This window comes from Coturnix japonica, chromosome 10, assembly GCF_001577835.2.
Source record: "Coturnix japonica isolate 7356 chromosome 10, Coturnix japonica 2.1, whole genome shotgun sequence".
Taxonomy (NCBI): Eukaryota; Metazoa; Chordata; class Aves; order Galliformes; family Phasianidae; genus Coturnix; species Coturnix japonica.
In genome coordinates, this window is record NC_029525.1 from 6,537,481 (window position 1) to 6,556,110 (window position 18,630).

General features: G+C 39.9%; 1 protein-coding gene across 1 annotated transcript in view; it reads left to right on the forward strand.

Moving 5' to 3' along the window:
- Positions 1–8,088: 8,088 nt before the first annotated feature.
- Positions 8,089–18,630, forward strand: part of ZNF280D (zinc finger protein 280D) — a 43,342-nt gene continuing 32,800 nt past the window's right edge. The window contains 5 exon segments of the mRNA XM_032446928.1: positions 8,089–8,258; positions 11,994–12,156; positions 12,710–12,836; positions 15,871–15,939; positions 16,060–16,418. Coding sequence (XP_032302819.1) covers positions 12,001–12,156; positions 12,710–12,836; positions 15,871–15,939; positions 16,060–16,418 — 711 coding nt within the window. The 5' untranslated portion in view covers positions 8,089–8,258; positions 11,994–12,000.

Below are 18,630 nucleotides of genomic sequence, written 5' to 3' on the forward strand. Positions count from 1 at the left end.
CTGTATCTCTAATAAGAGCACGTAAAGATTTTGTTTTTCTACGTGGTCATTACACTTGCAAGTATCAGGAATATCGATTTCAGTAATGAATGTATGACTTCCTTTTCAACTCGGTGCTGGAGGAGCAGGTAATGGCAGTGGCAGTCTGTGCCTCGGTGTGACAAACGTTCCAGCCACGAGCTCTGTGGCACAAGGGTGGATAAGCACGGAGGGTTTGGCTGAGCACTGCCTTTATTCAATCAGATCAAGGTCTGTTTAGAAAGTGTTGTGATCAGATTCCTTAAGGTAGATTTATATTAATGCTACATGGTATTTAATTTTAGAATGTTTCAATTGCTGAGATAGTCATTAATAAAATAGAAATGATCAATTTTAATACATGTTTTTATTTCAAAATTTATTTATTTTTTTTCCAGCCTCAAATGCCACCTGGAACCATGTAACTGGAATATAACTGTTCTACCTCTGAGCAAAATCCGATTCTTATTTTAAATTGATATGTCAGCCTCACTAGGTTAACTTCCAGGAGATATTTTATTCAAGAATTAACTTTTTGCCAATGCCAGTAGCCTAAATTGCAGCACTGTGTGAAAGCCTTCCCTGGCAGAGTAATTCTGAACAGAAGGCTGCCTTTAAGCATCACTTCTCCATATATGCCGCTGCTTCCTGATGTTTCATCCTTATCTTTCCTGCAAAGTAAAATATTAGCCTGTCTCAGGCCTTCAAAGGGATGAGCTGTTTTCCACTGACTTGTACACGGCCTTTTAAAAAACTAATTTTGGGGACTGGCAGATCTGTGGAGTAATCCCAGCTCATAGCAAAGGGTATGCGCGGTGTTCGCCTTACCTTAGAAAACATGAAAACATCTTATTTTAAAGGCTGTCACATGCAGATAGGCATCTGCTTATCGTTTATGTTTAATATCTGTACTCCACCTGTCTAAATAAAAGCAATAGCAGTTGACTGATCCATTGTTAATGTTTCCCAGTGAAGCCATATATTACAAGTGGCACATGAGAGAAAACTACCAGACCAGCACAAACATTTTGTTTGTAACAGTGAAATTAACTGCAAATCACCAATTGTTCAGGGCTTCAGTGTTGTGCCAGATATTTAATGCCTGGGAAAAATATGTTTTTCCTTGCACGTAGGCTTGTATTAATATATTAGCATGATTAAGAAAATCACCCTGCAAATATCTGCTGCAGTCACATTAAAACAACAACAGACAAGCAAACAAAACACTTGAAGAAGAAATCTGTGGGCTACGGAGCATCACGATTGAGATTCTTTGCAGAGCCCTGTGCAGTCTTTGCTTATCAGCATTGTTTCTTGGGATGGATTTTATTTTCATACCATTGCCATTTGTGATTTAATACCACTTGCTCATACAATTAATAGGGGTTTTTTTAATTATAATTGTGACACCAGAATTGTATTTCTGTTGTTCAAGGCCACAGTAATGAAATGCTATTAATCATAATGTTGTATGAAAATTCCACTTTCTCACTGCACATCAGTCAAGCATCAAAAAAGTGTGCATCAAACATTTCTCTTATAACTCTGTTGTTTACAGTTCAGTTTTACAACACTACGCTGCACTCTGTTGCCAGCAAACCTTAATGTGGGTCCACACCACAGAACTATCATCTTTAGTGCAGCTGACAGGAAGAGTGATGTTGGCCAGATGGAATGTGAAGAGAGAAACTAGAGGATATCTTCACCACTTTTATGTGTTTATGCAATGTGGGCAGCTGGAATAACGTAATAGCAGAGCACGTTGAGAGGAGACAGAACACTTTGTGGCTTGGTGAAGTAGGGAAGAAAAAAAAGATAATCAAGGTGAGAAGTTAGCACAGAAATAACGTCTTCCCTCCCCCCTGACAAACACTGTGTAATGCAAAGAAGATATATTCAGTTTTAAAATTGAGACGATTATTTTGATAAGAATGCCTGTAGTATGCAGAAGTGTAATACCACAAATTAGCATAATAATTGTTTGTGATAAACAGCTAATAAATGCTAGAGGTGACAGAATGACACAGGCTGTTACTCAGGCTCTTATTGTGCTTTGGGAGCCATCTCAGACACTCAGTGTTCACATGCCGTCCTTGCTTTCATAATTCAGTGGTGGTGTTTCCCCATTGTTAACTCGGGGCTGTGAAAATCACAAGGAATTGGTGCTGTCTCATTTGCAGACTCATGTGGAAGCCACGGTGGTGGTGTTTCTCCAGTTTCTCTCCTGGATAGAATGAGCTTTTATTCATCCTGAATCTCAGTATGAATTCTGCCTTCCTAACAGTTATTTTTATAAATTTGAATTCCTTAATTACTTTAAAGATATCTACCATTTCATCTTTTATTTCTTTCCAAATCAGCCTATGTGCTCAAAAGCTATTAAAGGAGCACATGTGCTATGATAACGTAAATCTCCTTTCCTTAGTAAACTGAGCTAAATACCTCTAAGAAGCCAAATGAAGGTTTAATCTTTAAGTAATGACATTTACAAAAAATAAATAAATCTGTTTCTTACAGATGGCCCTTCCAAATTTAATGTCTATTTATTACTATTATTCAAAGGTAAGGGAATAAATGAAATATATTCTTTGGAAGAGTTTTTGACTCCTTCTCCACATTTCCATGAGAAAAATAACATGATTTTCAGCTGTTCAGAACACTTACACCTGAGATGTTACACAGCAAACAGTTACTTTGCCTGCTTCAGAGCTAAGTCAATATTAACACTGATGGAGCGTGCATTACCATGGTATTCAGATGGACTTTGCATTTTGATTGAAGTACAAACACATCAGGGCTGCCAGACGTGCGGTCCAGGTAGGCAGCACGCTTTTTGTTTTGTGATGTGTCAGGAGATTCTCAACAAAACATGGCAACAATACAGCTTAAAGGAAGTCTATGCCATGGTATTTGTGTGAAACAGAATGTTTTAGTGAGGCCAACTCTTTCTTTCGATATTTTCTGAACTTCATAGAGGAATGTAAATGCAAAATTCTAGGACATGATGAATGGAGTGAGACACCCTCCTGCCCTGAGCTGCTGCAGCTTAAAGGCTGTTTGCTTTTGGGTGGCCCTTCGTGGAGCCAGGGGCTGGATTTGACGGTGCTTGTGGGTTCCTTCCAACCAGGATACTGTATATCCAGCTAGTTTTGTAAGTAAGGGAAGGAAGCAATGACACCCTTCACCCAAAAGTCCAGAACAAGTTTCTTTCATTTAGGATAAGGAAGACCCTATTTCCATCTACTGCTAGAGAAGATCCACTCACCCATACCAGTTAGGATTTTGGAATAAGCCATCTTTTTTGTTGTTGTTGTTTCACATAAGCGTTCTCTGAGTAAGAATGACTTAGGCCTGATGACTAAATCAGGAACTGGGGTGATAAGACAATCCCCATCCTCTCATAATTTGCTACTCTAATTTTTATTTTTTTTTTTTCCTTTTGGTTTAGCAGCCAACTTTGTTTAAAAATAAATAAATAAAACAGGCTCTGATTTTCTCATGATTCATGAACATATATTACAAATGTGGTAACAGCACCAAGCAAGCAGTTCAAGTACCAGTTTTATGAACAGAAATCTGCCACAGTTCACTGTGAAGGATATATGTTAAGCTTACAACCTGAAATGGTGCCACTCTCTCCTTACTGTGATTTGCCCACAGTTGCTGATATCTCAGCAGAAATTCTGAATAAAATTCTACTAAAGGAAAACGAGGTTTAATAGCTTTCCTTCCTTTATTTTTGTGTTATTGGTTCCTTCTTCTTGGGTGATGAGAAAATACTTTTAACCTAGGAGCCAGAATGTTCATTTGTTTCATTTGTTTATTCTACAATAATTATTAAAGTCTTCCCAATAGTAATTCATTGTGAATCAACACGGTCATTTGATTATATCAAAGAAGGTGCATCATTTAACCCCCTCGGCATTATCATTATCAGTAGTTTCAGAACTACCTTGTTGAAGTGATGCACTATACCTCTTTTTTTTTTTTCCTCTGACCAGGATTGTGAGAGCAAGTGATAGAGAGAGAAAAAAAACAGATCAAGCAGTAGCATTCTCACATTTCATGTCAGAACAACCTGGCAATTGCTGTCACAAGACTTCAATAAATTCACACACATTTCTGCCCCATTTTTTTTTCTTGAGTAGAAAATATGACTACAAACTTTACTGAATAGAGCCATTTTTTAACAAAAGCCTTTAGGACATACATTGAATCAGTATTAAGTCACTTCTCACACTACTGAAGACTTCTGCCAAGTATTACAACAGTGTCTGTCATCAACTCAGTGCAACAATGTGCTTTACTACTGAATTACCGGACTGGATAGGAATGGACAGAAAGCAAAACCGAACAGTTATCTACCTGGATTTTCTTTACTGTGTGGGGTACAGGTGGTAACAAACATCTAGGATTCAGTTTGTTCTTAGGTAACTAATAAAAATGAGTCCAAAAGATAAGGTGTATGCCTTCTGTCACTGATGTGAGAACAGGACAACTAGTTGCAATAGATCACCGAGTATCCATTGTATTAACTTCTAAAATCAATTTTTTTAAATGAGAAAAGATAAGAATAAAAGGCTGATGTCATAATGTTAATCTACTAACTTCGTTTTAATGGTAGGTTACCACAAAAAATAAAATAAAATAAAATAAAATAAAATAAAATAAAATAAAATAAAATAAAATAAAATAAAATAAAATAAAATAAATCTGGAAATGGAACATTTTCTTTAAGAAATATTTCTCTTATCTGTCAAAACAATAACCCAGACTTGTAATAGTAATGGCTCTGTTTGCAGGCCATTTTAACTCTTATAGAACCCATCTGATTCAAGCATTTCTTGTAATTTGAAACAGCTTTGAATGTGTTCTGGCCTGAGGAGTCTGAGTAATGTTGGCAGGAGAAGTACATGTGCACTGAAGGGACACTGACTCTCCTCGACTGTAAATATATACTTTTAATCTTGCATGATGGTATGCTGAATGTGCTTAAAAGAATAATTTGTGTTTGGGGTTAGTTCCTTTTTTTTTTTTTCTTAATTTGCAGAGGCATACCTTAATGTTTTAAAGACTGGAAGCTTGTGCTTTTCTTTAGGGTTGTACATTAGACTTTTTGTATTGTCTCAACAAGGAAAATGCAAACAAGTTGTATATGTCTAACATAAAATGACGTTAGAAACAGATCATCCCTTACTGTTTATATTTGTGCCAAATTCCTAAGGTATGATACTGTAACAACAAACCACATCAGACTAAATGCAATCAATTTTACAAGCATACCTTACGGAATACTTGAGTAAACCATAGATGTGTTGAATAGTGTTTGTTTTGCAGATGTTCCTGTTTGTGCATTCATAGTTACAGTCTTCCCATCTGAACTTATCCATCCTAATAAAATTTTGGCAGCAGCTCCAACGGCAATGTCACACAGATTGGTACTTGCTGCATGTGTGTAGTGCCTCTAAGAAAAACAAGTAATACTAAACAAACCTGTAACTACAATGCTAATGAGTAAGATTTCCTCACTTAGCTATATATTCTTTGCTGACACACAAAATTAGAACTAGCAATTGCACCCCAATTCCCAGACTGCATTCAAGCAGTGAGCTGACAAAAACAGAGTGCTACTTGGAAGGGTTTTAAAAAAACATTATTAGGTATATTTTTAACAGCTGTTCAGCAGCACTCAATCTAGAATGAAACACTAGCTTGGCTAGGATTTCATGTTAAGAAGTAAGGATGTTTATGTGCCTTAAGAACAAATTCTGCTATTCCAGCACAGCAAGGTTTCTGGAGTATCAACTGATTCCCCAGTATCTAGCTCTTCAGCCTTGATATGGGAACTCTGACTAAGCCTATTTGCCTTTTAGCTACATATGGATGAGATGGCTGTGGTTAAAAATGTAAAAAGATCAACAAGCTAAATAGCATGGTGCCAGGGTGAGAAGTAATCATCAAGCTTTTGCATACACTGATGCACTGTCTAAAGACATGGCAATTGAAACTCTTCTGAGGTTTTTTTTCCTAACCCCAAGCTTTTTTTTCCATGAAAGAGAAATGGATTACCATCTTGAGAACTGTTAAACCAGGCCTTCTGGCTACAAAACTAAATGGCAGTCATTTACTCTGCAAGTTCTTTTCCAGTCTCCATTAATTTTTTATTTTTTTTTGTTACACTTGAGCTGAAGCAGTCAAACGCAACTGCCACCTTGTTGAGAAATGAATAGCAGAGAAAAACTCCACACTTCTCAGTGACATTCCTCTAACTACGATCTATATTGTTCCCCTTAAAACCATAATGTACAAGAAAACATCTTCATTCATGTTCTTCCTGCAAAAACTTCCCCCCACTTCCATCCTGCAAGTCATCAGCTAACAATCTATTTATTAATTACCCCTTGATAAGACATGCTTTGAGCTCCAATTTGCTGCCTGCTCTATCCTACTTCCCACACCCCACTTGAAAAATCCTTGCAGTTAGCTGGCACCTCTGGCTCTGAAATGCCTGAATATGGCAAGTAAAATAAGAGCAATATGAACAAGTGCTGCTTGATATGCGGAATAAAGTTGGTAATTGCATTCATCATTTCTAATTATCTACCTATTAAGCTTGTCCAAGATGCTCATCTATCAACTAAGGGGCTCTTGGAAAGAAACCCTTTGTAATTACGGGGTTTATTTACTAGTGTTCATTCATCTGTGAGTTCCAAAGTTGTGAATGATTATTAATCCCACTTGGTAAACTTGTTTTGCTCCTATAGCTTTGTAGGATGGTGCAAAAATGTGATATTCAAATACATTTGCTCAACGACTCCGGTAATGGTCTTGCAGACCAGACTGTATGCAGTTGTGCACCTACAGAATGCACAAGGTTAATAAAATACACATGTAAATTGATCTAAATTCTGTTGTCTCACCTTGCAATCTTAATATTCTCTTTGTATTTATTTTGATTTAGATGGAACATAAACACCCACAATGGTTTCACATGGGGTACATGTGTTGTTATAAAAGTATTTCAAACAACTGCATTATTCCTCTTTCTTTCACAGTCACTTATCCCTAAATTAAGTTCCCATCTCTAGTACCCACTCCATTTCTCAATTTCCTTCCAAGTATCACTAGTCTTTATTTTTTCTATCCCACTTTGGCAGGACAGTATATATTTTAGTTACTAAACTAAATGATTTAGAGGCGTAAATACTAAGTAGCAGTTATTTAATTACTAGATACTGTGTACGTTTTTCTTCACTTCTCTGAAGAACCTTGGAAGCAACTCAAGGCTAAAATGATGGTCCGGATGAGCAGAGCATTTTCCAGGCTAAACACACTGATTTTATCCCTAGAGCTCCAGTTTACACAAATAAGGATGCTTTGCTTATTCTTCTGAAAAATACCTGTATTTGAGAGAGAACTGGTGCTGAATAAATAGGGCAAGTCCAAAGGCAGCTGTGATAGATGTCACTAACGGTAAGGTGGGAGAAGCACGGGCAGATAAAGTTGAGTGATAAAGAACACATTTAGTTAAGAACTTTCCCATTGTTTACCCTTAAAATTCACCAGAAATGTTTTCATATTTTGCTAGAAGCATTGCACTTTTGGTTTTTACATTATGGTACAAGGGGCAGCAAAGTTGTGAAGGGAAACAAAAAAGCATCTAAATGGAACGCTCTTGGAGACAGAGGTTGCTGTAACTAATATTTGAGGGTGAGGGAGTTCTAGAGGCTAAAAGAGCTTCTCGGTCACCTTGTGATGGGTCAGACGGTTGTGCTTCCCGCTGAGCTCGGCACAGTTACACCTCAGAGTCCGATCCCAGCTCTGAGGCCGGTCGCTCCCAACGAAGCAGTTGGGGCACGACGCCGCGTTGTCGCGAGGCTCGTGTCCGGGTGTGAGGCCCGGCACATGGCACATGGCAGCGGCACATGGCGCCCGGCCCCGCCCCGCCCCGCCCGGCCCCGTCGCGGCCCCGCCCCGCGGCGTTGGTGGAGCCGGCTGCGCTGTGGGGCTGCCCCGCTCTACCCGGCAGGCGCCGCGCGGACACCCACCCACCCACCCACCCCTCCCTCCCCGCGCGCCCTCCCTCCCTCCCTCCCTCCTTTCCCCGGCGGCGGCTGTGGTGTTGCGCCGCTGTTCGGCGATGTGAGGCTGCTTCGCCAGCGCGGCTGCTCCCATCCCCCCTCCGGCCCAGCACACAGGACCGGGGCTGCGCGCCGCGGCTCCTCCGGACTCGGAGCACGGTAAGCCGGGCCGCCCGCCGCTCTCCGCCCTCCCGGCCCGTCGCCTTCGGGCCGCGGGGAGCCTCGGCGCGCGGCGGGCGGGCAGGCCGCGGGGGGATTGTCGCCTGTGAGACCGACGCCATCTTAAGTCGGAGCGCGGCCTTGCGGCCTCCGGAGCTGGGCCCGGGATGCGAGGGCTTCCTCGGGAGGCTCCGCTGGAAACGGAGCCTCTTTCCACAGGGGCCGTGTCCGCGAGGATCTCCCGGGCCGGGCTGCTCCGTCGTGCGGTTCCGCGGCTGCCGGCGCTGAGCGTCGGGCCCGGGCCAGGCCTTGTCCCGCCCGCTGTGGTGCGCAGGCCTCGCCCGCAGCCTGACCCACGGCCCTGGGCCGAGCTCGCCGTGGCGCTGCCGGCGGACGCGCAGCGCTCAGCCCGGGCCTGGAGCCACGCGGAGCGGCTCCGGGCCGCCATCGGGACCCGGCTCCATCCCTCCGCCTCGCACCCGTCGTGGCGCGGGGTGTGAACTCCTGACTTGTTTGCGGAGGCATTGCCCTTCCCTAGGCGGAGCTTACAGCATCGCAGGGCAGGGAACGGAGCTGCTTGCGTTTGTTTGGTTCTTTTTTTTTTTTTTTTTCTTCTTTCTTCCTGAGGGACGTTAGTGTATGCTCTTAACTTCATAGAACTTTTGTTTTTGTTTCATTGGTGTTTCTTTGCCACAGAAACAAGTGTAGCACCCAACAAAAATACAGTTACTTTCATTCCTCAGGAAGCTGCAGATCTCATGTTCCTCTGCATCTAACATGGCGCCAAGCTTGTGTGAACTTGTGAGAGAGTTCACCTGGGAAATTACGTGTAGGTGCCCATAATGTCAGCCAGTGTTGTAAATAGAAGTGCGGTCGCTTTGGTAAGAAGTGCAGCTGTTAAACCAGAGAGTAATAAAATAAAGGTTGAATAATTCATTGATAAGCAGTGTGGAGAGATGACAAACAAGGCTGGCCTGGAAGCTTTCTGACTAATTCAGACACTTGCTCTTCAAGCACACCATCACTTCCACGCTGGTCATTCAGTTTCAGGTACTCTTAAAGTAATCTGAAGAAATATTGAGTGTTGGAACCTTGGTTGTTGACCAGAAGAGTGGAACAAGCATCTGAAGAAACACAGGCTTCCAGTAACTTTACATCTTATTGCAACTTTATTTGCCATGATCTTGTATAGTACTAATTTCTGTACATCTCTAACACCTGCTTCAACAGTTTACTTTCTGGTTTTGCCTGTGGTCTTATTTTTTTTCAGGATGTTAATTATGTATGTAAGCCTAACAAATTTCAATGACTTGCCTTAGTTTTTTTTTATGGCCAGAGGCAAACAAGCATCAGCTGTGCAATGGTGAAAACAGGAAGCCTTTTTTTGTTGTTTTTACTATTGTTGCCTTTTTAAGTGATGTCCTTATACATTCTAATGTTAATTTAAAGTGCTTTGAAGAACTTGTTCCCAACTTTTGATGCTTTCTAGGTTAGAATGGAGGCTTAGATACTTGAATTACATGTATAGGGTGTCATTGAAGTTATGGATCTCTCTGATTCATCGACTGCTTTTGGGAGGTTTGTGTACAAATGCTTGTGTTTGTACATAGTAAAAACAAAACGGAAAAAACAATGCAGTGGAGACTAAGTCCATTGGCAGATATTGGTGGAGATGGCAGGAGGAGTCACTGCTGGCTTTGAGAGCAACAACTAGCAGAGTTCTTGACAGTTATGTTCTGTGTTTAGAGTTAAAGCTGAAAACTTTGGGGTGAACTGTACGCCAAAAACTGATGTAAATGTTTCTGTTGGCAGTGAAGACTATTTGAGCAGTTCCTTCACACCTCTTGTAGCCTAACCCGTTCCCCCTTACTGCACTATGATTCCTTTGGCCACTGATTTTTCATCCTTTCAGTCACACCAGGCTATTTTTAATGTGCACAGGTTTGTGTCAGTACCATGAAAAGCTGTGCTAACGCAGCTGAAGGAGCAGCACAGGAGCAAGGTAGGAGCTTGTTTGGCTGACTGCATTGCCAAGGAAAATGTCAGAGAAAGCATAGCTTCTGTTCATGGCATTGGAATGGATGATGTGGAAAGATCTGAAATAATTTGACATTTGCTTTTTAAAAGCGTTGCTTCTTTTTGAGTTGCCTTTTGAGAATTCTTTGAGGTGTATTGATTCATGAAATGGAATGGCTCGTAAGGGGTGACACCAGTTGATACAACCTTCTAAAAGACCTGGTCTGTGTTATCAAATTTACATTTAAAAAAAAAAAAAGTTCACTTACAATATAGTGCAACTGAGGTTGTCACATGCTGACGTAGTTGTTTTTCTCACAGAATCACAGAATGACCCGGGTTGGAAGGGACCTCAAGGATCATGTAGTTCCAACCCCCTGCCTGGCAGGGCCACCAAACATACACATTTACTAGATCAGGTTGCCCAGGGCCCCGTCCAACCTGGTCTTGAACATCTCCAAGGACGGGGCATCCACAACCTCCCTGGGCAGCTTGTTCCAGGGCTTAACCACTCTCCTAGTGAAGAACTTCCCCCTAACATCCAACCTAAATCTTCCCTCTTTCAATTTAAAACCATTTCCCCTAGTCCTGCTATTATCAGCCCTTTCAAAGAGTTTGCTCCCCTTGTTTTTGTACCTGTTCTGCTTTTATATAAACTATTGGTGCTCTCACAGTCTCTTGAGTATGTTTTATAACTGATTACATTTTTCCTAAGGTCAAATAAAATTATTTTTTTTTAATAAAAATACCCCTCCCTTTCATATATATGTGCTCAGTTACATGAGCAGTAGCTCTTGAAATGGTCTGATTTTTGCCTTGAAGTCTGACAAATGTCATCTCTCAGGAAGTAAAACAAAGACATCTATAGAGGAAGAGTTGGCTTTGCTTCTCTTTTAAAACCTGGCACATGGCCTCTCTTGTTTCTGTAATGTGGAAATTGGCTTCGCACGCTTTTTCTTTTCTCTTGACAAGAACCTGGACTCATCTCTTGTTTTCTTAGCACCTTGTTTAACTTCAGCACCTTAATCTGTTGAAGGAAGGAAGAGTATAGCTCTCCAGTGTTAGATTATCCCTAAAATGTGGTGTGCAACATTAGCAGGCCTGTTCTTCACACTTCAGTGCAAATAGGGGAGGATTTTGACTGCTTCTCTGTGATAAGCTGTCACAGACTTACTGTCGGTCCATCACCCAGTCTTGCAGCACATTCCTCCTGTCCTGAAGTTGTCTTGTCATATTAGATATTTTCTTACTGAAGGTGTGCAGAATACTTTGGATTCAAATGTTGAGAGGTCATGAGGAGGTATTCTTAACTTTGTATACTTGTATTTACATATTGTCCTCTTGCTGGGCACCACTGGGAAGAGCTTGCTACCATCCCTTGACTCCTGTCCAGTAGATATTTATAAGCATTGATAAGATTCCCTCTCAGTCTTCTCCAGCATGAGGAGTTATAGGTCTCAGCCTTTTCTTGTATGGGAGGTGCTCCAAGGCCCCTGTCATCTGTGTGACTCAGCACTCCAGATGTGGCTTTCAGAATTATCAGAAACGAACTGTTGATCTTTGGAGGTCAGATTGGATTGAATCTGTGTGGAATGTGGTGGGGAGGAGGCTATTCCGTGGGGTTCGTTGGCAAGTACAGTAGTTTTTGTTACTGAATGGCTGTCTCACTAAGTACCAAATGTTTTATTGAATATTGTTTTTAAATTGTTTACTTTCTAGTTTCAAGATGGCAGAATTGTTCATGGAATGTGAGGAAGAGGAGCTAGAACCATGGCAAAAGAGAGTGAAAGAAGTGGAGGAGGATGATGATGATGATGAGCCAATCTTCGTTGGGGAAATCTCAAGCTCCAAGCCAGCTAGTACATGTAAGACAACATTTTCCGTAATTTGACAGATCCTTTATAGTGTGAAACTTCAAACTTGATTTGAAAATACGGAACTTGTAGTGTTAAGATTTAAGTTCTTCGTCTTAGAGCTGTTTTTAGTTTGTTCTTCTACACCAAAAGTTGGAAATTTTAGTGAATTCTGCCCTAAAATATGGGCTATGTGCAGCTGTCTGTGCTAATAAGCTTCAATCTTTCAAGTAGAAGCAAAGACATTTGAGGATTTTAGCACTGATAGTATGGTTATAGGTCTAGTATAGGTTATGCTGAAAGCATGCAATTGCTCTTATAGAGTTGATATTTACGTAGATACTTTGCCTCTCCCCACGCAGGTAAATGCGTGAATTCTAGTCTTTGTGTGGCAGTTCCTCTTATTTTTTTCTGCTGCTCATTTTGTGTGTTTAAAGTCAGTCTGAATGTTTGGACATTATTCTGGTAACTGTGTATTAATAAAGGCATGATCAGGAAAAGTATGTAATGTGAAAATAGTACAAGCCTCTCTGCTAAGGTAGAGGTTTCTACTAATAAACTCATTCACTCCCTATAAAATAAGAGATTTTTTTCATCAAGTTCTGTAGTTTTCTCCGACTGCAGGTAGTACAGGGAATGAGTGTAGGTGGTTGTGGTGACGGCAGATGTGTAAGGATTCAGTGTTTGTCCTGTGCTTGGTCTTTGGCAGGTAAGTGAAGGAGAATCCCTATTTTTGCTACTTCTATTAATTTTAGGAATGACAGATTTTGATCCTGTGTGAGAATTGTAGTCAGCTGTTAAGAAGTTCTTTCTAAGCATTCTCTGATTATCAAATACACAAGACTGTGTGGTTTCATGCTGTCTGGTTTTGCCTCATCTCTGCTCTGCTTTCATTTGAGATTGTCATAGGCATTTTCTGAAAGTATAAAGTTTATGGTGAAGAATCTCAAGGCAAGATTTTAAACTAGGCTTGTCCCTCACTTTGTTGTGTGGGCTCTGGAGCTATTACTAGCTGTTATGTCATTTTAGATCGTAGTTCTTTCATCTTGCATCTGAGCTCAGTTCTACTTTGTCTCTTACTCACTGGAAGTTATTTTTAATACTTTTTGCACTAGCTTAAAGATTTTGAAATTGGTGTTTTAAGTATAAAAGAAGTTGATGTTAGAGCTCACCTAAAATAGCTATTAAGGGTTCATGTTTTTGAATGCTTGAGAAATAGTCTAGATCTTCATGAAAATTTGAAGAATATTTGAAATTTAGTGTAAGAACCTTCTGCAGTTATAAGCTTCCAGAAGGACAAAAAAATACCCGTTACTGTTATGTTATGAGGTCTAAGATCTCCGGATTACTGTTTGTTGTTAGCAGTAGATCATGGAACTGGACCATTATTAATGTGCTAGACATACATTAGAGCAACAAATATGCCAACTTTCATTGCATCATCCTAGTCTAATTAGTTTCTTTAAGTCATGAAGGATAGAAATGTGTTGCACATGAGAACTACACTTTTCATACAATTCAATAACTTCAAGAACTTTGGTAAAAGATAGGCTTGCAATGCATGCATCTTGCTCTAGAGCTGTCCGTACTCAGTTCTGACACAAGTAAAATCACTTATGGTATAATTTCTTACTTTCTCTTTTCCTTCCCTTTCCCAATTTTTTTTTTTTTTTTCTTTGTAATCTCCTGCTTCACTATCAAAAACAGCTATGGAAGAATGACCTCAGTTCTTCTTTGGCTTGTAAATAGTACTACCTGGCAGTAGTCAGGCTTCAGTTTGCAGAATTGTTGTTGGTATTAGGTAAGCCACAGCAAACTCAGCTTTCCATACCACCGCTGTTTAATTTTTACACAAGAAAACTCCTGTCTGATCAGGTGGCAGATGGAGACTTGCATGTTATTCCTAATTTTTTGGAATGGTTTCTGCAATAAATGGCCATCTTTTTAACCTCCTACTGACAGTGCAGTTTTTAACTGTTGCACAGACTAATGTGGAAAATTGAAAGGAAATAGTTAAGGACTCCAGCTTTGACATGTTGGCACAACGTATGTATGGTCAAATGTCCTTTCTCTCTTTTTTGAGAGGGTTAGTTGAGTGAGAGAAAAAGTAATTCACACATTATTTCTTTTAATGTTTCTTACAGCTGTTCATTATTATTATTATTTTGCAGCAACCGTGTGTTTTTTGTTGCTTACTTTTTCATGGTCATATGGAGGTGTCATTTGTTGCTACTTTAAAATGTTCTTCTGTTACTTTTTGATACTGTTTTATCTGAGCAGGGAAGATAATACTTAGGTGGGTAGGAGCAAGTCAAGTCTCTGACAAGTCAGTTGTCACACAAATGTAGTTTGTAAAATCAAAGCACTGGTTCTCTGAAATGTTCTTTTTTTTAAAAAAAAAACAGTAAATTCTATCTGTATATTTTTAGGATATGAATTTTCAGTGCAAAAGGCTGCCTGAAGCTGAAAATGTTTTGTGAACCATAACTTGTAGGATTTTGCAATAGCTGTCTTTTTATTATTATTATTCTGTTTTGTTGGTGTTTTTGTTGTTGTTTTTGTTATTGTTTTGTGGGGATAAACAGAGATTTTTGTACTGCTTGACTTGAATTTAATTGTGTGGTATGAATTTGCTAGCACAAATTGAATCCCAAGGTTAGCTAATCCTTACTCATAGATGATGTTGTTTGAAGTAAGAATAGTGTAATTTTTGCAGGAGCAAATTTATCATATCTTAAAAATGCAAACCTGCTTGGATCTGTTGGTTGCAGCTGCTTTTTCATTAGTATTATCTATGTAGGGGTAACAGGTTGAGAGCTGTGATCTGAGCTCTGCTGCCATTAGGTTTATTTATCAGTCTGAGTACTTCATAAACTTATCTGTGAAAACAGCCTTAAGGTGATTTATAGATGCTCTAAGATCTCTTGCTTGCAATTCTGCTGTAATTTGACCCTAGTTTGTAAGGGTACTTTTGATCTTGTTGATTTGGAGCTTTAATATATGTGTGTTTTCACGTGTCTGAGCAAGAAATTTGGCAGCGATATGAAATGAATTGAGAATCTGGTGGTAGAAGAATATTTTGATTTGGTGAATATTATTTTAACATTCTAGAATTAACATAAAATTCTATGTGAGGATGGAGATAGCTGAGGAATATTGGTTAGGGAGTAAGCATCAAATCTAAGAATTTTAACTTAAATTGGAATTCTAGTAATAGACTGCTATCTAGGATATGTTGGAAAATCAGTCCACGTACAATACAAGTCCAGTATGACTCATTTGCTTTCTCTCTTTGATTTCTCCTGGTGATGGAAACTGGAGCTTGGAAGTTTTTTAGAGAAAACGGTTCCTTTTCTCTGAAGCAGTTGTACCATTTGGGAACTTCTTACTATGCATGCTACAAAGAGAAGTGAATAAATGCATTTCTTAGAATCAGTTGAGCTAAACATTAATGAAGTGTTCATAATTTGCTCTCGGTCTTACTTGTTTGTTCATCTATTTCCAAGAAAATAGAATTGAGATTCTTAGGTAAACTAGCAAGCTTAAGAGAAGCAGAGTAGAACATATCTTCATTTGTACAAATGATGCTTTGTTTTGCCAGGTTTTTATTCTAGAATTAGTATCATAACTCATAAGTCAAATCCTAATTGGCTTTATTTGTGGTTATGAATGCTGCTTTTAATTTGCAAAGAGAAAAATCTCTTAATTTAACTGCAATTAAATTTAAATGTAACTTTTGACAGATATATTGAACAGAGTCACCTTCAGCTCATCACGCAGAAGGCAGATACAGAATGGTGCACCCAGTAGAGGTATTATATTGTCCTAACGTGGTAACTGAAAAAATGAACGCACACAAAATCACAACACTTAATGTGTAATATCTGACCACAAAAATGATATAATGTCAACTTTGGAATCCTTTGCAACAGGTACAGTTACTTCATTCAAGTCTGACAGTCACCATTATGCAACACCTGCCTCCAGTCCCAGTGCCATGCCTGTTTCCTCAGTGTTTCAGTCTGTGTCCAGATCTACAGCCAGCTCTGTAGCAGTTCAGCCATTGTCTAGACCAGTGAATGTTTCAGGAGCTTCACAGACACTACAGAGACCAGTTGCTGGATGTTTATCAACACAGCAGATGACCCGGTCAAGTTCTGGACTATCACAGCCTGTTAGCAGACCAGTCACAACACAGCCAGTATCAAGAAGTATCTCAGTTCCTCTAGTGGCTCAACCTGCATCCAGGCCATTGACTACTGTAACAACACAGCCTGTCATACTCAATCAGGTAAGTTTTTATTCCCTTAAACTGTAAAATACTCAGATGTGGTAGTGAATAAATTGAGGAAATAATTTGAAGACCATGATTAGTCTTATAGACTAGCATTACATAAAATGTAAAGACTGTAGAACCATAATCTTGCACTAGTTAATGAAAATATAGATTGAAAATATTGACTTTATAAACTCCTACTGAGTGTAAAATGTGCTGTGTGGCTTAAGAATGATAGCTTTAGCTAGTAGCAGCAGTGTTACATTACATGAAAATCTTAGCATTAAATGTATTAAATGAATTCAATGGACAAAGGGAAGGCAACTGATGTAATCTACCTGGGCTTCTGAAAGAACTTTGACATGGTCCCCCACCACATCCTTACCTCTGAACTGAAGGGTGGACTATTCATTGTGTAAGGAATCACTTAGGAAGTTGCAGCCAGAGGTTTGTGGTCAATGGCTTTGTGTCCAGGTGGAGGCTGATGGAGGTTCATCTTGGGACCAGTACTCTTTAACATCTTTATCAATGACATAGATGATGGGATTGAGTGCACCCTCAGCAAGTTTGCTGATGACACCAAGCTGAGCAGTGCAGTTGATATGGCAGAAGGAAGGGATGCTATTCAGCAAGACCTTGATAATTTCTAAAGGGCCCCTGTAATCCTAACAAGATTCAACAAAGTGTAGTGTGAGGTCTTGTGCTTGAGTCAAGATAATCCCAGATATGTATACAAAGTGGGAGAACTCCTTGAGAGTAACCCTGCTGAAGGAGGACTTGGGGTCCTGGTTGATGGGAGAAACAGCGTGAGCCAACAGTGTGCTCTTGCAGCCTGGAAGGCCAATAGTATCCTAGGTTCTATCAGAAGAGGGGTGGCCAACAGGGTTAAGGAGGTGATTGTTCCCCTCTGCTCTAATGAGGCCCCAGTCTGGAGTACTGCATTCAGGTCTGGGGCCCCCAGCACAAGGAAATATTGAGGTTTTGGAGAGAGTCCTGAGGGAGGGCCACATCGGTGATCCAGGGGCTGGAGCACCTTTACTATGAAGATAGGCTGAAGAAACAGGGCTCATTAAGCCTGGAAAAGAGTGTTGCAGGGAGACCTCACTGAAGCATTCCAATTTTTAAAGGGTGTTTCTAAACATGAGGAAAATAAACTCTTTATGTGGGTAGATAGTGATAGGGCAAGAGGGAACAGTTTTAAACTGAAGGAAGAGAGGTTTAGTTTAGATGTCAGGGGAATGTTTTTGTTTTTTTACTGAGAGAGTGGTGAGATGCTCTTAACTGGTTTCTCAGAGAGGCTGTGGATGTCCCATGCTTGGAGGTGTTTAAGGCCAGGTGAATGGGACCCTGGGCAGTTTGATCTAGTACTTGATCTAGCAGCTGGCAACCCTGCCTGTGGCAGGGGATTTGGAACTTGATCTTTGAGGTCCCTTCCAACCCAAGTCATTCTATGATTGCATCAGTGTTGTTTAGGTTATGTGGAGAAATGACAGGAATTCTCATTCTCTACATTTTACAGAGACAGACTGTATATAAATGAATCTTTCACATTGATGAATTAATTTAATATTTCAGTGACCTCTTTTGGTACTTAAAAGTAGCTTTGCGTTTTTCTTACCTAATTTTTACAGTGCTTCTTTTGGGGTTTTAGTGCTTAAGAAAATGCTGTAGCTTCTTCAGTGTGGGGTTTATTTTGTTGCTGTGTGGTTCGTTTTTTTGCTTCTTGGTTTATTTGGCAGCTGTAGTGAAACAATAGAATGAGAATGAGGAAGCGAGCGATTAGAAGTTGCAACGTTAATAGTTGAAATGCTGAATTCTTAAGACTTGTGCTAAATCATTGTGGAGGAGGGGAAGATTGTATTGTTTTCTTAACAATCCAAAACAATTGTTGCCTGGAGTCTCTTGCTGGTTCATTAGGGAAGTAGTCACGTTTTCCAGTTTTCAGTCTTAAGCAGCTGATTGGGAGTTTGCAAGAGATATTTTGAGTCATGTCTAGTAAAACATGGTAACTGAATCAGTATCTCAGTGTGTTTGAAAGCCTAAAATAATGTAATCAAATGTCCAGATATATCCGTGTTATACCTAGAAATGCCCCTTTAGTTCTCTTCTTGTTAATGTTTTCATTCATGCATTTTTCTGTTCCTTTCCAACTTGATTCTTCCTTTTTGCATTCTTGTTACAGCCCCATTGTTAATTCACTTTCAGAATTTTTTTAAATTTAATTTGG